The following is a 24590-nucleotide window of genomic DNA, read 5'->3' on the forward strand; positions in this document are numbered from 1 at the left end:
AATTTATATATATTTTTATCCTAAAATAAATCATACGATGATTTATTCTATATTTTATATTTGTAATAAAACAAAAGCGAAAGAAATTAATTAGAGTGGTTTAAAGATAAAAAAAGAGCGATACTAACTACCTACAATACTCGAACACTCTACTGTTCTGGTGCACTCGCTAATATGATTGATTTACAATAGGTGTTCTCACTCGGATATAGAGATTTTAATTCTCAGTTAATTTTCTGTAGTACTCATTTGTTCCTTTTATCTTTAGAAGTATTGTTCTAAAATATTATAACATATTATTTTATATTTTTATATTAAAAATTTTTAATTGGCTGAAATGAAGTACAAAAATTTTATTTTAGCGTAAAATAAAATTACATTGCATAGTTTCATAAGAAATAAGTGCATTTTCTAATAAAATATTATTTTATATTTTTATATTAAAATTTTTTAATTGGCTGAAATGATGTACACAAATTTTATTTTAGGCTACAATAAAATTACATTGCATAGTTTTATAGAAAATAAGTGCATTTTCTATAACAATGCTTCTAAAGATAAAATGGACAAACGAGTACTACAGAAAATTAACTGAGAATTAAAATCTCTATATCCTAGTGAGGACACCTATTGTAAATCAACCATATTCGCTAGTACACTAGGACAGTAGAGTGTTCGAGCATCGTAGGTAGTTAGTATCGCTCTTTTCTTATCTTTAAGCCACTCTAATTCATTTCTTTCGTTTTTATTTTATTACAATAAAATATAGGATAAATTATGGTATGATTTATTTTAGAATAAAAAATATATATAAATTTAAAATCAAGCATGATCACTAACTTGAGAGTTAGTAGTCAATCCATAAGTAACATATTATAATAAAATAATTTATAGTCAAGAGTCCTACAGGGTAAATTGCACTGCTACCTCCTGAACTTTTGGCGAGTTTTACTTCACCCCCTAAACTCCTAAAATAGACATCTACCCCCTTAAACTCTAATATTTCATTCGTTTTACCCCTTCCGTCAGTTTCCGGTTAACGGAGCTTGACGGAAAATTGACGGAAGGGGTAACATGAATGAAATATTAAAGTTTAGAGGATTAGATGTCCATTTTAGGAGTTCGAGGGGTAAAGTGAAACTTCGTCAAAAGTTCAGGGGGTAACAATGCAATTTACCCAATAACTTTAGCTGAAAATGTAAATCAACTAGGATTCAAACTTAGAATCTCAAATACCAACCATCAAACTCTTTGTCACTTGCGTTTGGGACAGTCGGTTAGAATTTCTAATTTTAACAAAGAAAACTCTTATGATGGTGGTGTTAAGAGTTCTTTTAGATAATATATTTAGTTTTTACACAGAGCACAATTACTTCAAAACAGAACTTCAACACTGAAATTACAAGGAGAAATTGAAATCAGAATCACATATTAGGACTCAAAACTTATAATTAGTCCATATTTAATATCTCTAAGTTTGGACAAAAATAAGTATTAAATACAAACATATGGGTTATAATTTTAATAGCTTAAGCTTTCAGAAATATCTTGAAAATATCCTGGGATGAATGAAGAAAAGCAAGCAAAAGAGAGAGAGCTGGAAAATGGAACTGCTTTCACTGAAAATAATAAATGCTCAGAAAAAGTGTGCAAAAGCTGCCAAAAGTAGAAAAGAGCCTCATCATCATCAACTGTTCTCTGTACATCATATGCCCATACTTGCTTCAAAACTTGGGCTCCATTGAGAGAGGGCTCCCTTAGACTACTCTAAAATTCAGTCCCACCCACAACAAAACCAACCAGTAAAATTAACCCCACAAAAAAACAGAAAAAAAAAGATACAAAAATATGGAAATCAAAAAGCATCGGTTCCATTTCTTCATATTTTTAGCAGATCGAGGCGGATTCGGGACATATTATCTTATTTCTGTTTTGGCCTCTACTTACGGCTCGGCCTATCCGGATCCGTTTGCATCCCTACCGTATTTTTTAGATCTGCGAGATGCATCTCCTGTGGCAAGCCACGAGCCTCTTTGTTTGCCTGGTCTCCTCTTTCCACACTCTGCCAATATCCTTTGCTATTCTCACAGCATCTGAGGAGGCTCCAGACAGCCCTCTTCTTGTGAACCCTACTGCATACAGCCCTGATTTCCCCTTCCACCCATTTGGGAAGGGCATTTTCGGAAATCCATCCTTGCCAAACAACTCACTCTCCTGCAACACATTAAATTAAACCCAAAAACTCATCAGCATTTCATTCCTCTCAAAAGATGCAACAAAAATAAAATAACTTAAACAAGTAGTTTTTTTTTTTTCGCCACACATCGAGGCCGTGCTGCCTCACCCATATAGCTTAATTCACTTTCTTACTGAATGAAGCGGGTAGCGTGCTATCTTNAGCTCCTAAAGCTGAGCTGGTTCCGAGTTTGAATTCCTATGTCTCGAGTCCAGGTATAAAAAAAACAGTGTCATGTTTGTGCAAAACTAACTACCAAATTTTTTTTTATTGGAGTTAAACTAGTATTTTTAAAAAGTTTAGCATACCTGGAGCCACTGGGGGACATTGCTCCGGTATCCGGTGGCGAAGATGACGGAGTCGATTTCGAGCTCCCGCCCGTCGACGAACTCTGCCTTCCCGGGCGAGAACCTCTTGATCGCGGGCACCACCTTTATCTTGCCGGATCGAATCTTGCCCAGCGCGCCGGTGTCGAGCACCGGCGTCCTCCCCTGCGTGTTCTTGAGCTCGAGAGGGCCGGCAGAGGGCCTCTTCAATCCGAATTTCTCGACGTTTCCGAGCACCAGCCACGCCAGGAGAAGCAGAATCTTGTCGACGAGCCACAGTGGCAGCCATTTCAGGAGGAATACCGCCATTTCGAACGTCGATTTGCCGAGCACTTCTCTCGGGAGCACGTGAACCTGCTTCGAAAGCATTCTCTCGAACGGTTAGCAACATTGTGCTACTAAATTTATTGCGCGGTCTTATTTGAACTTTAACCTGTTTTGAATTTAACAGTGCAATTTTTATGAGTATGCGTCTTTTCACGCCTGTCGTTTTCAAAGTCTTTTTTTTTGTTTTTTGATGAGAGGTGATCTCAAATTGTGCTAAAGTTTAGATACTTTTTTTTGTAGTTTTTTGAAAACTTACGGAGTCGCGGACGACCATCGCGGGGAATGCGTTGTGGTCGCAGAGGTCGAGGCAGACCTCCATGCCGGAGTTGCCGCAGCCGACGACGAGCACGCGCTTCCCCGCGTACTTCTCGCCGGACTTGTAGTCGGCGACGTGCGCGACGCGGCCGCCGAATTCGGCGTCGAGCCCCGCGATCTCGGGCACGACGCGCTCCGCGTTCTCGCCGGTGGCGACGACGAGCCACCGCCCGATGTACTCGACCTCGGCGCCGCGGGTCCCGGTCTCGGCGGCCCGCACGCGCCAGAGGCCGCTGGTGCGGTCGAAGCGGGCAGACTGCACGGACTGGTTGAAGCGCGGGTGGATGTCATTAAAAACGGTGTAAGATACTACGTAATCGACGAACTGCTGCTTGGTCGGGTAGTCGGGGTAGTGGTCGGGGAAGGGGAGGCCCGGCAGCTGGCAGAACTGCTTGGGCAGGTGCAGCTTGAGGCGGTCGTAGGTGCGGTTCTGCCAGAGGGAGGCCACGCAGTCTGCCCTCTCCAGGATGACGAACGGCACGCCCTGCTCCTTCAGGCAGGCCGCCACCGCCAGCCCCGACGGCCCCGCGCCGACGATAATCGGCCCGTTCACCCACACGCACCGCCGCGACGGCGACGACAACATGAGCTCATCCCACTCCCCCATCCTGATCACTACTCTTGAGTATATATATAACGTGTTGAAATTGGTTGTATTCGGAGACTGGAACTGAGAAGGAAAAGAAGAAGAGTTTGTGGTGTTTAGTGTAGACTGTGTAGTAGTGAGGAGGGGAGGGAGAGGGGTTCTGCCCGGGTTTAAATAGCAGAGGTTGCATACTTGCATGTGAGGAGGTGTTACTAAATATAAACAATATATTACAAAATTATTATTTGTTATCAGTTCAAGTTTTTAGGAACCAACACTTGTTTAATTTTTAATTTAACATAAAATCAGAGCAAAAGTATAGATAATTTTTTTTCTATTTAGTTTAAGCTGACGTTCTGCGTTTACCAAAAAATTTCCACTCCAGTAAAAGTTTAAAATATAAAAAATAATAAAATATTATTATCTATCTTTTTAAACTTTTAAAAAATAACGGCCATCTATTTTCTTAAGCTTGAGTACGACGAAAACATCAAGACTTAAAAAGCGGAGCAATAACGGCCATCTATTTTCTTAAGTACACTTACGACGAAAACATCAAGACTTAAAAAGCGGAGCAATATGACACCTTATGAAAAGATATCGTAATTGGTATCAGAGTCAATCATAAGTTAGAAGTGTAAGATGAGTTTTGGCTGAGCGAGAGACATACAGCGGGCAGAATTCGGCTCTTCAACTGACGACCGATCTAAGTGGAGCAAATCTCCCCATAAAATCAGTTAAGACTAGTGAGACGAGTTTTATATTGTCTGATACTTGTGAGTTTCTTAATCTGATTATATTATTTTTGACGGTGACTAGACCCAAAAAGTTAGAAGAGTTAAATGTACTAGAACTGTAGTAGTTTTTAGGATGGGTGACTTCCTGAAAAATGAAATGTCACACTTGAAGCGTGAATTAAATAAAATTATTAAATAATTAGATTAAATTTAAGGTCCCTATCATTCAAATGATAAGCATGGCCACCTCCTGGGTTTGTTTAACAGCTCTCTTTTTAACTGTAAAGTGTAAAGTACTGTTTTGGATTATATTTTAAGTCTAGGTTTTTTTTTTCCCAAAAAGAATTGATATTATAGTTGATCACAAGTTTTGAGAGCTTGAAATTGTTAGTAGGAGAAAATATATGGAAACCCTCAACTATACGTATTTCTGAAATAGTCCTCTCCACGTTAACTTTGTTAATTGATATCTTTTTAACTCTAGTTTTTTCTTTTTCTTTTTCTTTTCTTTTTTTTTTTTCTTTTTGATTGAATAATTTAGTTAATTAAATTATGGATTGAATTAATTTTCTTGATGATAGAATACAATTTATTGGCCTTGATTTATAAAATGTCATACAGTTGAGGGGGTTTCCTGTACACCACCCACATATAGAAAACAAACCTCTATATGCTCATTGTTTCATCTACATCAAAGAGAAAAATTCAAAGGAAAGAAAACTTATTTTAAATCATTTTGTTTGGTTAAGATTACGCGAAGATTATTTTTCGTCTTTGTTCTTGCTTCTGCATATCATTATGACATACTTTAATTACATTGATCATTTGATTCACATAAAATATCCAATTTGCGTATCAGAAGTATGAAAAATTTAGAATGCATCAATTATGTAGCTGATGTGACGTTGTCAACTAATCAAATTATTCTCTTTGGGTTCACCGTCCCATCATGAGTATTAAAAAAAATATTTTTATTATACTTTTCTTTCGAATGAAGAAATCTAATTTGTTGGTTATAGATAATGTGGTGTGGTTACTACATAGTAGAATTTACCGTCAGATAGATCCTAATAAAAGCTTTCGTTTGGCTAAGTGCCAAGCTCAATTAGAGCTTGGTTCTAATTTTCCAAGGGAAAATAGTTTAAAACCTATTTACGTTAAACCAATGTTTATGTTTGTTGAGATTCAAAGCTTAATCGAGCCTAGAGTAACATGCAATTCCAACCAGAGCTTCACATAATACTAATATTCATTTTAAATGAAAATTTTGGAATGGTTTGTAAGAATCAGGATACTGTAAAGGGATTTTGATAATCTATAAATATGAACTCATTTCTCTCTAATTTTGTATGTAAGAAAAATAAAGAGATTTTTTCGTTCATTTCTCTATTTTCTCTCTGAAATTTCCACCAAGGTTTCTAAAATTTGGAGGGTGGACGATTGTGGAGGCTCTAGTAACCTTCCAGGACGATCAAGCGTATCGATTCCAACACACTGTTCGATTGAAGATCAAGAAGATCGTCGCAGATCTCAGAGGCTATGACGATTCGACAATTTTTTTTGCTGGAACAACTGTAAGTATAAGGTTTTATAATAGTTGTGTTTTGTCTATAGAGTGGGCTGGTATGCTTATGGAAGTACGGAGCTTTCGATGCTTCCAAGTTGTTTTCGATGTTCGGACTTTCGAATCGACAATCGGCTCTGTTAGACTTGATCTAGAGTATTTGAAGTATCTAGAAAATAAATTTTGTGATTTTTCGATATCATTTGCCTATTCGATATCATTTGCCTAGTGATCGAAGGGGCTCAAAATTAATAATTTTAACGGCCGTGGTGAGCCGGTTGCAAGTTTAACGGTGTAAAAATATCCAAATCACATGAGTTTCGAATCGATGATCGGCTCCGTTAGAGTTGATCTAGAGTATTTGAAGTATCTAGAAAATAAATTTTGTAATTTTTCGATATCATTTGCCTAGTGATCGAAGGGGCTCAAAATCAATAATTTTAACGGCCGTGGTGAGCCGGTTGCAAGTTTAACGGTATAGAAATATCTAAATCACATAAAATTTTGATAGAAAATTCTTCATACCATATAAAACAAGATCAATAACTTTGATCTAAAATTTTAATGTCATATCATCATATTTTGTAAGATTTTTATTTTCAGCCGTTGATTTTGAGCCACTTCGATCACTAGGCAAATGATATCGAAAAATCACAAAATTTATTTTCTAGATACTTCAAATACTCTAGATCAAGTCTAACAGAGCCGATTGTCGATTCGAAAGTCCGAACATCGAAAACAACTTGGAAGCATCGAAAGCTCCGTACTTCCATAAGCATACCAGCCCACTCTATAGACAAAACACAACTATTATAAAACCTTATACTTACAGTTGTTCCAGCAAAAAAAATTGTCGAATCGTCATAGCCTCTGAGATCTGCGACGATCTTCTTGATCTTCAATCGAACAGTGTGTTGGAATCGATACGCTTGATCGTCCTGGAAGGTTACTAGAGCCTCCACAATCGTCCACCCTCCAAATTTTAGAAACCTTGGTGGAAATTTCAGAGAGAAAATAGAGAAATGAACGAAAAAATCTCTTTATTTTTCTTACATACAAAATTAGAGAGAAATGAGTTCATATTTATAGATTATCAAAATCCCTTTACAGTATCCTGATTCTTACAAACCATTCCAAAATTTTCATTTAAAATGAATATTAGTATTATGTGAAGCTCTGGTTGGAATTGCATGTTACTCTAGGCTCGATTAAGCTTTGAATCTCAACAAACATAAACATTGGTTTAACGTAAATAGGTTTTAAACTATTTTCCCTTGGAAAATTAGAACCAAGCTCTAATTGAGCTTGGCACTTAGCCAAACGAAAGCTTTTATTAGGATCTATCTGACGGTAAATTCTACTATGTAGTAACCACACCACATTATCTATAACCAACAAATTAGATTTCTTCATTCGAAAGAAAAGTATAATAAAAATATTTTTTTTAATANCTAGGCAAATGATATCGAAAAATAATAAAATTTATTTTCTAGGTACTCCAAATACTCTAGATCAAATTTAACGGAGCCGATCGACGATTCGAAAGTCGCAACATCAAAAACGAGCTGGAAGCACGGAAGGCTCCGTACTTCCGATAGCATAGTAGCCTCACTCATATATATATATATATAATTGAGCTCCTATGCTATTAATAGCACAAGTCATTGGTGCTACCAAGTTTTTTGGCCATTGGATTAAGAGATGTGTGGTTAGGATGATGTGAGTCCCCTAGGGTTGAGTGGGTAGTTGGTTAAATAGTATGATCTAACGGGTGAAAATGATTAAAAGGGTAGATCTAACGGTGAAAAACTTGGTAGAATCAAGCGCTTCATGCTATTAATAGCATAGTAGCCAGACTCATATATATATATATGTATATATAGAGTCCGTCTCCCATACTTTCGAAAGTACGGGAGGCCTCGTGCTTGTAAGTTGTTTTTGATGATAGGACGTTCGATTCGACGATCGGCTCCGTTAGGTATGATCTACCCTATTGGAACTATCTAGAAACCAAATTTTAGATTTTTTTGACATCATTTACTAAGCGATCAAAATATCTAAAAAATGACTATTTTAACGATTGATGTGGCACATTTTTAAGTTCAACGGTGTAGAAGTATCCAAATTATATGAAAATTTAATAGAAAATTCTACTTAACATCAGTAGTAAGATCAATACTTCTGATTTAAAATTTGAATCCTTTATCACTGTTTTTTATGAGATTTTCNTCTCTCTCTCTCTCTCTCTCTCTCTCTCTCTCTCTCTATATATATATATATATATATATATATATATATATATACGCGCGCGCGCGCATATACAGTTTTAATAGTCGCACATTAGTTTAAATTCAATAAATCTAATGTACGCTAATCAAAATTATATATCTGTTAAAGCCATCCTTTTGAATCCAAGAAAACTATGTAACCTAAATTTTGTGGTTGTGATTAAGCTTTCCTAAATCATAAAAAAAAAAATCAACCATTACTTTCTAATGTTGACCCAATTATTACTAATTTTTTTAGAGTATTTGCTCACATGGCGCCGTCAAAATTCATGTGGAAGCACCAACTTAATGAGTATCTCTATCTATCCATCTACTATTATTAATGTAGAATAAATATAAATATAAATATAAGGGAAAATTTCCTCTATACCTTCTAAAAGCATCTAATTTCATAAATGCCCCTTTAAAAATTGAAATATTCTGTATACCCCTCAAATTTAAAAAACTTTCAAAAATACCCCTGTCATCAAATCTCCATCCATATTAATTTTAATTAAATAAATATTTCTATTTGGAATAAATTATAGTTAAATTAAATTTCATTTTGCTTTACTGTCAGAATGAGAAGATAATTTATTTTAATTATATCTACTTTTTTTTATACATCGATTGTAAAGTAATAAATTTTTTTTATTTGACTACTTAATATAGAGAAAATTTGTTACTATGAATACATTACAACTAAGAGCATTAGTATAAAATCCGACCTCAAATAAAAAAAATAGTTATATTATGAAAGGACAAACTAAATTCTTGTAATCAACGGACTTTACATAAACCAATAATTATTTTAAATAATAAATTGAAAAAATTTTAGATAATGAAAAATTTTCACAAATTAAGATAATTATTCCATCAAATTTAATACCTTTGACTAATTTTCAGTTGAAACTAGCATAAATTCATTTAATGGTTAATTATTATTAGCTAATTAACCTATTAATTGAATTTCTTTATTAATTGATTATAATATTTGAAATCTGAATAGATAAAGAAAATTTTTTAAAAAATAGACCACGTACATTTATATGCCCCTCAACAGTTTAGGGGCAAAATGGATAATTTTATTCTTAACATTTATTATATCATGGTATAACTAAGATTAAAATGAGTTGAGGGTATTTTTGAAACAAAGTAAATATTTGTAGGGGCAATTTTGATATTTCAAATTATGTAAGGGCATCTACGATAATTTTAAACTTTTCAGGGGTACGAATGAAATTGCCCCTAAATATAAATATATATGTGGTGACCAATAAATGAAGCATCACTTAGAAATCTAATAGGGCCCCAACCATCATCACAGAAATTCTAGAACTATATTTTGATAGGCCCCACAACTCTTATTAACAATTATAGAAACTTCTACACTCTTTATGGAAGTAGCCTTTTATAAAAAAGAATCCCTAATTTAGTTTAAAAAAAAAAAAAAGCTAACAAAGATTTGAGCAAGGGTATTTTAGATTTTAAATGATGGTCCTGGGGCCACAATATTAGAGGTGCTTCCACCTTTTTTTTTCATATATAGATGATTACTCAAAAAAAGCATAGAAAACTATTTTTCAAAAAAATTATACAAAAAATATTTTTTTTTCCTAAGATTTTTGTTTTTGAATAGGAAATTTAGAGAAAAATTAAAAATACTAACATTTTTTACAAAATTTGATTTTTTAAAAAAATACTACTCTCTCTAGAAACCTAATGGAGTAAAAATGGATATTATATATATATAGAGTTCAGCTGGAGTGCGCGCGTTTGATAACCCCAAGTATTTTTTGCTATCAACTTTTTCACTATTAGATCTGTAACTATAACGACTGAATGATAAAAATAAAAATAATCTAAACTATAGAAGAGTTAAATACATAAGATCCTCTTAATAGGTCGGCGGTGGCTTCGGCTTTTGAGGGTCTTTTCACGCGCCAACTAAATAAACCTAACACCTAAATGATCTCTCACACTTTTCTTTCGATTCGAGCTAAAAAGCTGCATTATACAAACAACAGAAAAGAAATCCTGCCATCACGCTTGCTTCAAAACTCGAGGATTAATAACTAATCGACGCTCGCCGACCACGAAAACTCGTCTTGAGAGAACCCCCGGATTTAACATTTAATACGCGGGATTATCCGCGGTCGACTACGTGGCCATGGTGATCATCTCCCTTTTTAGCTTAATTAATTAACAATTTTGGGCTCAAAGTTCCAGTTGATTATACATGTAATGGTTGTTACTTTACTAATATCAATTCTCACGCCAACTTGTATTTAGTATTTGGTTAAGCCACACAATTTTTATAAGGACTAAGATTCTTTCAATTTACCCATATATTATATGTGTATGCATGGAAAGGAGAGATTAGTATGAAACCAATGTGACAAGCACATGCTTTAGCTTTTAACCATTGGGAGTTGTTTTAATCCTGGGAATTTTGAACATTAAAACAAATTTGAGGGAGATATGTAACATTCTCTAGAGATCCTATAGACTCTTTGGTAATTCGTTCTGATGTCGAATTTTAAGATCAGAGATTTGAACCTATATATATATTTATATATTTTCGGAGATGATATTTATATATTTCGGATTGAATATAAATAGATATTTGTTGTGAGATGCGCGGTGTATTAAATCAATCCCACAATTAAATTACATAACTTATATAAAGTATTACAAAGTTCAGGTTAAATTATACCTTTAGTCCTAAAATTATGAGAAGGATGATATTTTAATTTTTAAACTTTAATTTATTATAATATTTTTATTCAAATTTTTAATATCATTACAATTAAATCTTCTAATTTAATTTAATTGGCAATATAATGATGTGATGCTGCTGTCGTACTTTTATTATTATTATTATTACGCTACATCACTACTAAATTATTGTCACACCAGCGATATATTACGATAATAAAGTTGCACATAAAAAAATAGTAAATTAAAATTTAAAAATAAAATATTATTCATCTTATAATTTGTTATTTTTAAGTATTATAGGGCTTATTAATAGGTGTATCATAATATCATTATCCATAATAATTAAGATAAAATTAGCTCTAAAAGGCTATAATTATATTGTAGTGTGGAAATCCAAAAGGCCACAACTTTGGTTGTGGCAATCGAGAATATATATATAAATATTATTACTAATTTAGGTGGTGCTACAAATAACAATGTTGTGATAAATTAAATTAAAATAAATTAAATATGTGGGCATGGAAAAAGTTGATGCATGAACCCCATCTTTAGAAAATGACAGGTGTCCACTAAGCGGCGCATATACAAAGATAAATTAATTAATTATTAAGCTTTACAGTTTGCAATTGTAAAATAATTATTTACTTTTTACATTCCCGATGAGAATGTCACGTCATCATACAAATTATTAAAAAATTAATAACAAATATTTTTTTTTTCGAAAATAATGTAACACGCTAGTCATTTCCACTACAACAAAAACGGTCTATAACGACACTTTTAAATGTAGGTACATGTCAAAAAAGTACTGCTAGCTAAAATTACCGACACTTTTAAAAAGTGTTGCTATATGTGGGGTCGCTAGGTATATAGTGACAGTTAAAAAGTATCGCTATAACCTAAAAGAGTGCTGCTAATTTACCAACACTTATTTAAGCATTTAGTAACCGCCGAAACTCTATCTTGTTGGCTGCGGTGGCGGAGGAGGACGACAGAAAAGGCTCTTCGTCTAGAATTTCAGTGGATTGAGTGAAGAGAGAAGAAAAGATGGTAATTGATTTTTTTTTTTTTCTTTTCTGTTTGTAATCGGACCAAATGGACTGGGTGTGGTGGGTTGAGTAGAGTAATCTTTTATTTTTGGTTGGATTGGGCTTTATATTTAGGCATTAGTAGATGTTTTTTAAAGTTTTAGGATAAACGAGACACTTACTCAAAAGTGTCACTAACATATGTTCCTATAACCTAATTCTGTTGTAGTGTTCATTCGTGAATAAAAATAAACTTAGCTACAGACATAAAATAATTAAATCTTTAGAAGAATAAGAAAAGGCAAAAGAATAGTAATAATAATATATCGTTAACTAGGGCGACAGAAGAACATTCATTAATATCTTATAAATTACTTGATCTTCATGATCACCGTTATAGAATCTGAGCTATGTTTATATCAAATCTATATTATTCATTTTCAAAAACTTTTCGCATAGGTCAGAGAGTTCCCTATCCTACAAACTTCTCCCTGAGTATCTGAAAAAAGGGCAATTTTTCATTTTAGAATGAGTAAAAGAAGGGTTGTTTATTTTACCGAAAGTAAATTATATTAAAATAAATTTTAATTTGAAATAAAATTTAGGTAAATATTATTTTTTTCTATTGTTTATTTTTATAGTTATTAAAGTAAAATTTATTTATTTCTGCTGTTTTTTTTTTTGGCAAAAAGAGATTAGCGTAACAAAAAAATTATAAATATATAATAAATACTTTCATAGATAATAAATTATTATATAATATATAAATAAATAATATAATTGTATTTCTATATAATTAAAAATTATAATCTAAAACAGATAAATTAATTTTTTACATAAATTATAATATATAACAATAAAATTATTGAGTAAAAGAAATATTAATACTCGTTAGTTTTAATAATATTTTAAATATACAAACTAAATAAAAATTCTAAAAATTTAACTAATCAATTTTTATGACATTTTAAAAATGTAAACTGAATAAAAAAATAATTAATACCACAGTTAAATTTATTTATCTAGCTAGCATTATTTATTGTATTGTTTTATTATTTTTACCTTCATCTTTCTTCATCATAATTGACTTCGGCTCAGGATGTGGCAAAATAAATTACAGTATTTTAGGTAACTCAAATTTCGACTATATCTTTATTACAATGGACCAAGAAACATAAATGACCGTTTATTGCCGAAAATAATTTCTCTTCTCTCCACTTTCATTTTAAACAAACGGCCTCTTAATTACATCACAAAGTTATGTATACCAATCAATTAATACAGGGAAAACCTCAAAATCCCCCCTTGCGGTTTCAATTTTTTCACTTTAGTACTCTATGGTTTAAATTGTATCAAGTTAGTACCCTGTGGTTTCTCACTTTATCACTTTAGTATCCTATGGTTTAAAGTGTATCAAGTTAGTACCCTGTGGTTTTGCACTTTATCACTTTAGTACCCTGTGGTTTCACACTTTATCACTTTAGTACCCTGTGATTTAAAAAACTATAGGGTACTAACTTGATACACTTTAAACCACAGGGTACTAAAATAAAAAAGTGTGAAACCACATAGGGGTTTTTGAAGTTTTTCCATTAATATATGACAATTTTGAGAAAAATATTTTCACTATATTGTGAACTATTGTGAGCTACACAAATTCGAGTTTTGGCATATATTTAGGATTTGTTTTTCTGTCTGTAAGTGATTCTCCGGTTAAAAGTAATTTTCAAATGAACTGAAACTTATGTATAGTAGTTCTATATATATATATATATAGAATTAGGCTGGAATACTATTAATAGTAAAACGTTCTTTTTGCTATCAAGTTTTTAACCCTTGGATGAAAAATTGTAGGATCAGGATGATATTAGTCGGTTAGAGTTGAGTGGTTCCCCTAGGGTTGAGTGGTCCCCACTGGGTTATAGTATTTAATCCAATGATTAGAAATAATGAAAAGAGTTGATCCAAAGGCTAAAAAACTGGTAGCAACAATGGAATTTTGCTACTAATAGTAGCCCAGTCCAACTCATATTATATATATATACTATATATATATATATATATATAGCTTGGCTACTATACATCATATAGTACGAGCTCGGTATATAGTGTCGGTTTTCGATCTTTAGGGCGGTCAAATTAACGATCCACACGTTAAAACTGATCTAGGGTATTTAAAGTTTATAGAATAAAAAAATTTTATATTTTTTCGACATAGTTTACTTTTATGATCAAACTATTTCAAAATTGTCAATTTTCAATGGCTATTATGACGAGTTGGAGTTTACGGTGTAAAAGAATCTAATTTCTTCAAATTTGATAGAAATACTTAAACTATATAGATTAAGGTTAACATTCTGATCTTGAATTTAAAAGTCATATACTCAAATTAAAGATTATTCAATTTCCACCGTCCATTTTGATATAATTTATTTACTAAGTAAACGATATCGAAAAATACTAAAATTTTATTCCTAAGAATTCATATACCTAGATCATATTAAGGTGTGGATTGTTGATTTGAACGTCCTAGATGCGAAAACAAACATATAGTACCGAGCTTGGTACTATAGAGAGTATAGTAGCCTAATTCTATATATATTATATAATATATTATATATATATTATATATATATCCCACCACTATTTGTTTGATATTATATATATATAGAGAGAGAGAGAGAGAGAGAGAGTGTCTGGTTGGAATATTATCGATAGCACCAAGGGTTTGGTGCTATCGAGTTTTCCACCGTTAGATTTAATCCTTTAATTATTTTTACTCGTTAAATTTTACTATTGAACCAACCACCCACTCTACCACAGGAGGCCCATATCATCCTAACCACACATTTCTCCATACAAGGGCTAAAAAATAATAGCACCAATAGCTTGGTGCTATTGATAGTATTCCAGCTTAGTTCTATATAAATATCCCACCATTATTTGTTTGATAGAAACTCAATAGCTTTACAACTGTAGTTTTCTATTTATTTTATTATTTTTAATACAAATGAGAATGAAAAAAATTATACACACATAAAAAACAAAACAAAACAAAACAAAAAAAAAGGCTTCTTAGATGATGGGTTCTATTTGATGATAACAAAATACCATTGGAGTTTTAGATTATTTGCTTGGCTTGATTAGAATTGGCGGAAATTAATTTAGATATTATGGAGATCATATTAGAATTTCTTGGATAAAGGGTCTCTATCTGATCTAGGGATGCCAACGGATCGGATTCGGACGGTTTTAAAAAATTCAAATCTGAACCCGACTACAGAAATTAAAACTCGAATCCAAAATCAAAACCGTCGGATTTTGAAAATGCATAAAAAATCAAACTTGCAAAACGGATCAAAATCCGAATCTAAAAAAATTATGCTCTTTACCAAATTTCAAACGTAATCATATTCAAATCTACATTCTTAAAATACAAATTCAAATTTTTATATATTATATAATATAAAACTAGTTCGGTTTTTGTTCAGATTCAGGTAGGATATAGATATCTTATTTTGGCATCTAAATAAAATCTTAGGCATTGTGCGTAAATTATCACAAAATAACTTATTTCGATATGTAAACAAGATATTGTGTGGAATTAAAAAGAATATCTTTTACAACTCCATATTCCCAACTAAAGATTCCCATCCTAATTCAAACCCCCTTCTCTTCCTCATCCTATTGGGAGGGGCACATTCACATTCACATTCACATTCACATTCACAAAACCCCTCCACCAAACACACATCAAACACATGTGGATGAATGTGGATGACCACATCTCCATGACTACATTCCCCCTTTAAGGCCCTTATTTGACCACTCTTGATTCCCAACTGCCAAACTCCTCTCCATTAATTGGTTGGTAAGTAACCGTTAATTAACTACCATGTGACACAAATTATACCAATAATAATGGCCCCTAAGCATCTCAAAAGGCATTTTTTAATGATGGTTTTGATATTATACTGAAAATTAATCTGACACAATTTTTTTTTCTTTTTTTTCTTTTCTGTTTCTCATTTGGTGGCATTAAAATATGTTTCCTGGGGAAGAGATTGTGAAGAATCTAAGTTAGATGTGGGGAGGGAGAAGTAGTGGCATGTGGTGGCTGTTTTTAATTTTAATTTTAATTTTAATTTTGAGCAGTTTTTAGCATAAATATTATGCTAAGAACTGCTATTTCTTTTCTCTGATGAACCCATTTTCCTAAGACATCACATGATATGCTAATTATATTTAATCTTGAGTTAAATAATGTGAAACAATTGTTATTCTCTAATAAAGTTTAAGCAATTAGAGAATAATTGTTAAATATTTTTATATTTAATACTCTCGCATGTCCAGATTTAAAATTTTTTGCTAGGCCCTTGACGCAACCTGAAATAAATGGAAAAAAGTCAATAATGTGACAAGCTTGGCGTAACTTGAACTCAGCTCTTTGTTATGGATAAATTGATCTTGCTCCCAAAGTCTGTGCGGCGCCCATGTTTCTTGCGAAGATAGAGTAAGCCTGCCTTGAATTTGCTAGCAGTAATCTACTCTTTCTTGAAGACTAAGTGCAAGAAAGAGAAATATACTACTGAGAAAATAAAAAAATTATATTATTTAGAGCAAATGGAGTACAATATTTTTGGAGTTTGGGGCTTGGGAAAGATAGAAGACTCTTTACTAGAAGATTCAAGTTTCTCCTCCAATCTGTAACATAAAATGGTAATGGAATATTAAAAATAAGGCTAAAATACAGAAAACCTTTTTGTAAATATTTAATTTTTTTTTTCTTGCGACCTTAAAAAAATGTACATTTTGTCATCTTAAAATTCTAAAAATATTTTAGGGGCTAAGGCATTAATTGAGATGACGAAACGATCAAATTGCCCTAACTTGTTTTATAAAAAAATATTTTTTTAATATATTTCTATTATTTTAAAGGATATTTTTGGTATAAAATATAAATATAGATGAAATAGTGATGGAANTGTAGGACTCTTTGGGAGGAGCATTGCAGCTAGATAGTTTCTTCTTCTTCTTCTTTTTTTTTTTTTCGTTTCGAAGCCAGGTTGCTTCAAATTGTTGCTTAATTCATCTTCCTATTGAATGAAGTGGTAGCATGCTACTTTTCTCTTAAAAAAAATACTTTCTAGCTCTGTCACACAGAACCCAAAAAAAAAAAAAAAAAAACATTGTGTAAGATATCTGCTACTCTAAAGTTGCATATAAATTGTGGGTTTTTATACAAGATCTGGTTCATTTTCTCTTCCCCTAATTGGAAACTCCACTGTCTCTTAATCTTATAAAGCATTTTCTAGCTCTGCCACACCCAAAAAAAAAAGACCTAGTGCATGGTAACTGTTACTTTAAAGTAGTTTATGAATTTATGTTTTCATACAAGATCTGGTTCATTTTCTCTTCCCCTAATTGGGGACTGTTATGTATTGTAGCAAGTACAATTATGTTTTAATGAATTGGAATAGTGACAGTTGAATAGCAGGAAAAAGAAAAAAAAAGATATTTTTCAATATGTTTGGTGATTATACTGTATATAATTTGAAAATTGCCATTTTTGTCTCCTATCTAAGCTACAAAACTTCTTGAAAAAAGAATTAGTTGGCTTATTTTCCCTCTTCACATTTTCTTTCTTTTGTAAACAAGTCAAATGAATGGACAACTTCAAATTTATTCGAAAGAAAAAGATAGTTTTCTCTTTGATAAAAAAAATAAAATATAAATTTATTAAAGTAGGTAATTAGTTTAAATTTTGAAATTAAAGTACTGCTGACTGATTCGGACCAAACAAGCTGTAGTAAAATCAAAATTTTAACAGATTGAATAGCTGATTCAAAATGATTCTTCGTTTAGATAAGTTATAAACTAGATTATTTATTTTTTTGCAGTACATAATTTATTTTACTCCTATTTAACCTATAACTCATTACCATGTGACTTAATTTTCTCTTTTCAAAGTACTTCACAACGTGCCTATTAAAAGAGAACTATCCTCTAATGAAGTTGTACATCCTATTTTTCCCTTTTTTTAATTAGTCCTTTCAAATATCAATGCTCTTGTTTAATTGTATCTTCTTGGAAGTTTTGATTATCTTAAATTAAGTCTAAGATTATAGAGAATACAGATTAGGATTATAATAAAGATAAAATCAAAAATAAAAATAAAATAAAATAAACTGAATGTGTGGTCGCATGCGCGCCGCCGCCCACCATGTTGTGCGTGTATTTAAATGAGAACATAACTTTCATTTTCTACCAAGTAACTAACTTGAGAATAAAAAAATATATAAATACCAACAACACCTTTTCAGTTTTCAATATAGGACTAAATTTCACATATGAAAATTTTAGTTAGACCAACCGTCCCTAAAGCAAGTGGCAAAGGGCTTGGTGGTTGATACCCGAGACCCAGGTTTGAATCCTAGTTGATTCACATTTCCAGCTAAATTTATTTCTAAATGAAATAAATGAAGCGGGTAGCGTGCTACCTATCTCTCTCAAAAAAAAAATAATAATAATAATAGTTAGGCTTCCAGGCAAGACCCATTAAGTATTGGACTGTGCAAGAGGCCTAACAAGTTTTAAATCACTAAAAATCCAATAAAATCCAACAGAATAGGAATCTAACGGAAGTTGAAATAACTAATTATTTATTGTAAAAGCTTGTCCGATTATAGTATCTTAATATTTTATATTCAACAAATGGACGAGAAAATGATAGAATATATTTGTCAACTTGTCTTCCATTATTTGATCCAAATCCAAACCACGTAGCAAATGTCTAAGAATTAAGATTCTACAGCAGTTGTTTCAGCAATTGATAATTAGTATTCGAGATTTTAAGTTTGAAACTTAGCTGCTTTATATTTTCAGCCGAGTTCATTTCTAAAAAAATGAACTAAGCATGCAGCTTACTATCTTTTTCTCTCTCTCTCACTCCACACACACAAAAAAAAAAAGGAGAAAAAAACACTTCAGATTCTAAGCCATGTTATCCATGTTGACCAAGTATTTTTTTGGTCAAAATGCCTAAGTGAAAAATTCATAAGCCCGCATGTAATGCAAAACATGTGTGTGTGTGTGTGTGTGTGTGTGTGTGTGTGTGTGAGAGAGAGAGAGAGAGAGAGAGAGAGAGAGAGAGAGAGAGAGAGAGAGGTGGTAGCATGTGAGGTAAGTGGCTAAGGATGGAGATGAGTCCATGTTACCCTTCTCATGTGGTGGAACGTGGAGAAATGGACTTGAATGAGTGCATATGTTGTGATGCTAAACACCTCTATTGGTGGTGTAATAGTTCACAATTTAAAAAAAAAAAAAAAACAAATTTATTTTATTTTATTTTATGTGGTCAAAATGAAGCTTTATAGAAGTTCCAAATCTTAAGCAACCTTATCCTTTTGGGATTTATGGGAAAAAGAGTTAAAAGAGAGTCAATGGTGAGAGCAAAAAATAACTTGTTGAAGGACCTCAAATTGGAATATTTCCAATTGGGTTATCAATGGATACAAGTATACAACATTAATACGCTTTATCATGAGAATGGTTTAGGATCACTACCAACTATTATTAGTTAAAATATCAGAGCTAAATTCATTTATGAACATATAACTTCAAGCTTGTTTGCCCTGATTTTCAGAACAACTTTGCTATACAGACAAGTCAGCATGAGCTTTTCCTATGGGAGAAAATTTAAATTAGCTTTTAAATTCCAAACAACAACGGCTCTAATATAAAAAGCGGCTAGCGCAGCACAATTTATAAACTTATGAATTGGAAATCCTTAGAGGCTCTGAGCGCTCTATGCATCCCGCGGGTTGTGGAGTCTGATGTTCTATTTATCGCAGCTGGAGCCTACTATTCTATTTTTCAGTAGATGTATGTGGGGCTTGCAATATATTTTTCATTAAATATTATATTTTCATAGCATCTTTTCATTTATTAATTATTGTTGTTCATAAAGAGATTTGGCAGTGCAATGTTTCTTGAATTTTTTAAGGTAGTGTTTATTATGATAAAAACTCCACAGCCAAATTAGAATATACTCTCCAGCACTGTTAAGGGAAATAAATATGAGGGGAAAAAAAATACAAAAGAAGATGCATAGAAATCTTTTTGGAAAGTAAGCCAGTAAAGATTTTAATTGCAAACATAGTCCTTTCGCAATTCTTATTTGTAAAATTAGACCTATTTGCGCCACATATACGCGACACAAGCGCGGAAATTCTTATTTGTAAAATTAGACCTATTTGCGCCACATATACGCGACACAAGCGCGGATTTGAAAGAAGGCAGTAAACCGCTTATCGCTTAATAAAAATTACAGGCGCGGGTTTGCATCTTTCCAACCCGCGCTTGTGTGGCTTACTGTTTGAATTCTATCATGACAAGGCTCTAGCACGTCTCATAAGATCTTGAAAGTGTGTTAGAGAGACTACCGATCTTACTAATATCAGAACAACCAGAAATGTCTTCTCTGCTTTTTGCCTCCACATTTGCGCACATACGATATTTCGTGTGCTTGGGTCCTTCCATCCAGATTCCGTCCACTTTCGCCCCCTCAGTTTGATATTCCCTCCACTTTCGCTTTTGGTCTCGCGCATATTGAGGATGTTTAGGCAAATTGTATTCTATATGGACGCCAGCGACAATATATATATAACGGATTTTCTCACGCTGATGAGCTCTTATGTTTTTTCATCCTCGACAACAAGAGCTAGTTTCCACCCAACTTGTTGAACCACATGAGTCACAACCAATTGTCCAGTGCACCTCCATCGAGCATATTGACCAGACACATGGTATTGATTTTATGTGCTTTAACATGAAAAATGATGTGCTAGAGTGAGGACGCGGTGGAGGATGAGGACATGGTAGGAGCACAGTAAGGAGGATTTGATATACATTTGTATTTTTCAATCTTGATATTCATTTAATGTATTTGTGATGCTAACGAGTAATTGAAGTTCGTTTCGAGTTCATGCAAATATTTATTATTGTGATTGTGCGATTACATAATATTTGAGAAAAAATTTAAAAAAAAATAAGCTAGTCAAAAAGTGTTGAATGACTAAAACAGTAAATCATTCACTGCTTTTAAATGTGATGAATGTTTACTGCATAGCTGTTCTCCTATTCCTATTTTGGACGTGAAAAGAAAAATTGTAGATGAATTTCGCTAAAAGAAGGTGGTAAATAAAACACAAACTTCCAGTAAGTGGTCATCCAATCACCGTCTTCATAAAATTAACAACAATTCCAATTTAAAAGCGGGGAACCGTTTGCCATGTTTATTAGACGGTAAATAATTTACTGCTTTCTTACATGCCACACTCATTTTCGCTGCATACATGGTGCAAATAGGCCGAATTTTAGAGTACAAACACTCAGCAATGTTAATTCAGCAATACCTTTACTCTTTTCTTTAAATATGGAAGATCTTCACCTTCTACGGCACCAGATGAAGACATTGTACTGCTGATGAAAAATATTTGGCCATCAATTCACAGCATTATTATATAAGAAGAAGCAGCATAATGATCACTAAACCATTTGCGACACGCTGTTCTGATCAGAATGCCACATACACTGAATATGGGTTTTATGATATGCCATTTGCTTTCGCCGCTTCATCAGTTTCAGCATTTGCATCCGGAAAACCTTTCAGCACCTGATCACGAAAATACTCAAACTTAGCCTTCGGGAAAGAAATTCTCTGTTTTTTTTTTTCTTTTTATGGAATAGAGAAAGCTGATTGTGATAAAATAAAAGAAGAGCACAATTTTCTTTATTAGCTAATTTTACCTCATACAGGTACCAAGAGGCAAAGGCATCTGTGGCGGCATATTCGAGTTTCTCTCTCGAGAGTATATCGGCTTCCCAGTTTCCCATTCTTATTTTGCTGGGCTTCTCCAACTACACAAGCAAAAGTTGACCATTAGATATGGTTGCTTCTTTAGCGATTGAGCGAAGCATTTCAACTTGTGTTCAGCCTCTAAAAATACATGAATGAATGATGAAATGTTATCATAAAGACCGTTTGTATAATGGCTTCTTCGTACTCTTTTCACAGATCCTTTCGATGTTAATTCGTTGACATATAAAAACTACCAATTTTCCGATCTTTTATTAATGCTCTCTCAGATTCCAGTTAACATTAAGTTCCGCCAATATTGGCAGCATCGTGTAAGACGTGTGCTTAGCCAAAATGTGTTTTCAACTGCACGTTCTTAAAGCTGCTGAACTAGTTAACTGGAAAATAGCCGCGTAATTAGTAGAACCTTTTTGCATGTAACCATTTCGGTTAAGGAACATAGGCTCCATTTCCTCGGGGGTCCCCCGAGCTTGAGATTTGCGAGACCTGACAAGTCCTCTACCGGTCGAACGCAAACATTATAATCGTTTGAAATTTTCCGAGCATCATTAGCAATAGCTATTCCAACCTGCAAGCAATCAAAATATAAGAATGTTAATAACGAGAACATACAAATATTTAATCGAGTAAACAAGCTAGCTAGCAAGATGAAAAGAATCACATGACATTATGTAATATACGTACTTTGACAGATGAATTGTCCTCCAAAAGAGACTTCAATATAGGGGGGATTCCAGAATGAAATATGTGCATGACATAACAGCGAGTATTGTCCATGCATATCTGCATTACTGCAGCTTTCCTTGGTGATTCTCCTGTAGATTCCGCAATAGCAATGCTTAGTTGAAATCGCATGCATGGTAGTTCGTGAAACTTCCTTTTTATAAGAAAATCAATAATGGGAAATCCTATATTATGAAACTTTGAAGTGTTCGTAGAGTTTAAACTTACACATTTCTAGTGGTTTAGGCTTGAAAACCACCCAAAATGAAGGAAAAGGGCATAAAGAAATCATATCTCCATGACATTTAGAACATAGTCTCGTGCAAATTGTAACCAGAAGAAAGATGGTTTAGTTGCTCATAGTTCATGTCAGTGTTGACCGAAACTTAAAAGACTTTCCAGTTTCATATTCGTATTGGTCGGGACTAAATTTCGCGTTGTTAGTCATAGACTCAACAAATTTGTACTCTGCAACAAAACTTGGAGAGAAAATAAGTTGTAGTTCGCATAGCATTAATCCACCGTTCAAATTTCAATACCAAAGAAACATAAAAAATCAGTTTGTGAACAGCAACGAGCTACGCTAAACGCTAAATAAATGAACATATGTGAAACCAACCTCGTCTGAACACAGGCCTCCACTCAATATCAAAACCAAGGGAGACGTGGCCGGTATTCTTGGAAGCACCGATTTGATCTAAAAGCTCGGCAGTAGCGCCCTCTACTTCACTAGCAGTCCTGCAGTACACGATTTGTCCCCCAAACTTCATTGCCGGTAACCTAGTCTCGACTGCACGAGGGAGAGTCAATTGTCAGTCATGACTAGAAGAATTCAGCGGTAGATGTTCCGGCTGTGACGATATTGAAATTTAGACTGCCTGTTTGAACGATATATGTTGGCTTAAATGAACCGCGCACATCTAGACATTTTTACTGAACGAACTAGCAATATCCAAGCTCACCACTGATGTTCAAGCAGAATGTAAGAGATGAGCAATATGTAAATTGGTGTTAAATATTTGATAGATTTTTTTTTGAATTAGCGATTAATATTTCATTTCTAACCCTAGGTGCATTGCGAAACTGCTGAGAAGCGGATAGAGAAAGAGGAAGAGGAGGGGAAAGGCATTACGGGGGAAAGGCATTACGGGTGCAGGGGTGAGGAGAGAGCTGAGGAGACCAGGCGGAGGGGAGGCGGCGGCGGCGGCGGCGGGAGTTGGGAGGGGAGGAGGTCGGAGTGGCTCCGCAGGCGGCTTCGATGGCGCGGAGCTCCTCCTCCGCCGCCGGGCCCCACTCGCCGAATGCGTCGCCGGCTTCCGAGCCCATCTGTGTGACCCGATTCCCGAAGTGTCTTTCCCTCCCTATAATTAAATAACCCCGCAAATGTGAAACAGCGAGGAAAAATATACGATGGGTGGGGGACAGGTTTTGAGGAGGCATGAGAGGGACGACGGAGTGGTTTAAATTGGGGTTTTGTTTCGCTTCCCTCTTTCTCGCTCTCTCTCTCTCTCTCTCTCTTGTTCTTTTTTTTAAAAAAAAAATAAATAAATCTTTACAAAATTTTATAATTTGGCCAAATAATTTTATTTCACCAACTTTATTTATTTCAGCCAATTAATAAAAGATTAGGAATCATTCACCACCATTAATAAATTAAAAAATTATACCGTCTCAATCTTGATAATTAAATAAAAATTTTAATAATTGACGTATAATACTAACAATCTTATAAAAATATTGAACTCACAAACGCGCAAACTACAGTACAAACCATGATACCAGGTTGAACTGGGCCTTTTACTAAATTTCCATCGTTAAGTTCGGGCGATTAGGACCCAGGAAGCTAAAACAAAACAGCTAACAATAGAAGGATAGCCCCT

At 33.5% G+C, this 24590-nt stretch overlaps 2 protein-coding genes across 6 annotated transcripts; both read right to left on the reverse strand.

Annotated features, from left to right (window-relative positions):
• On the reverse strand, positions 1658-3893 carry LOC109714445 (probable indole-3-pyruvate monooxygenase YUCCA9). The gene is made up of 3 exons (XM_020239082.1): positions 3146-3893; positions 2545-2916; positions 1658-2214 (listed from the first exon to the last, which is right to left on the reverse strand). The coding sequence occupies exons 1-3, from the start codon at positions 3809-3811 to the stop codon at positions 1990-1992; spliced, it is 1263 nt and encodes a 420-aa protein (XP_020094671.1). The 5' UTR covers positions 3812-3893; the 3' UTR covers positions 1658-1989.
• LOC109714432 (Werner Syndrome-like exonuclease) lies at positions 21332-24560 on the reverse strand. 5 transcript variants are annotated; one of them, XM_020239061.1, is made up of 7 exons: positions 23859-24265; positions 23330-23500; positions 22672-22802; positions 22394-22555; positions 21918-22028; positions 21701-21783; positions 21332-21587 (listed from the first exon to the last, which is right to left on the reverse strand). In XM_020239061.1, the coding sequence occupies exons 1-6, from the start codon at positions 24148-24150 to the stop codon at positions 21715-21717; spliced, it is 936 nt and encodes a 311-aa protein (XP_020094650.1). In that variant the 5' UTR covers positions 24151-24265; the 3' UTR covers positions 21332-21587; positions 21701-21714. The 5 variants fall into 5 exon arrangements, with proteins under 5 accessions (XP_020094650.1, XP_020094651.1, XP_020094649.1 ...); XM_020239062.1 differs by having other exon boundaries at positions 21332-21590; XM_020239064.1 differs by adding an exon at positions 24482-24560 and having other exon boundaries at positions 21351-21783; positions 23859-24071.

This window comes from Ananas comosus, linkage group 8, assembly GCF_001540865.1.
Source record: "Ananas comosus cultivar F153 linkage group 8, ASM154086v1, whole genome shotgun sequence".
NCBI lineage: Eukaryota > Viridiplantae > Streptophyta > Magnoliopsida > Poales > Bromeliaceae > Ananas > Ananas comosus.

Bases quoted from the DNA above. Each gene is read 5' to 3' on its own strand.
- LOC109714432 (XM_020239061.1), bottom strand. From the start codon at position 24,150: ATGCCTCCTCAAAACCTGTCCCCCACCCATCGTATATTTTTCCTCGCT. The intron at 23,501-23,858 runs GTAATGCCTTTC...TCCCTCGTGCAG, and splicing joins CTCTCCTCACCCCTGCACCC to TCGAGACTAGGTTACCGGCA. The intron at 22,556-22,671 runs GTACGTATATTA...GATTGCTTGCAG, and splicing joins AGGACAATTCATCTGTCAAA to GTTGGAATAGCTATTGCTAA.
- LOC109714445 (XM_020239082.1), bottom strand. From the start codon at position 3,811: ATGGGGGAGTGGGATGAGCTCATGTTGTCGTCGCCGTCGCGGCGGTGC. The intron at 2,917-3,145 runs GTAAGTTTTCAA...CTTTCGAAGCAG, and splicing joins CGATGGTCGTCCGCGACTCC to GTTCACGTGCTCCCGAGAGA. The intron at 2,215-2,544 runs GTATGCTAAACT...AATGTGTTGCAG, and splicing joins ATGTCCCCCAGTGGCTCCAG to GAGAGTGAGTTGTTTGGCAA.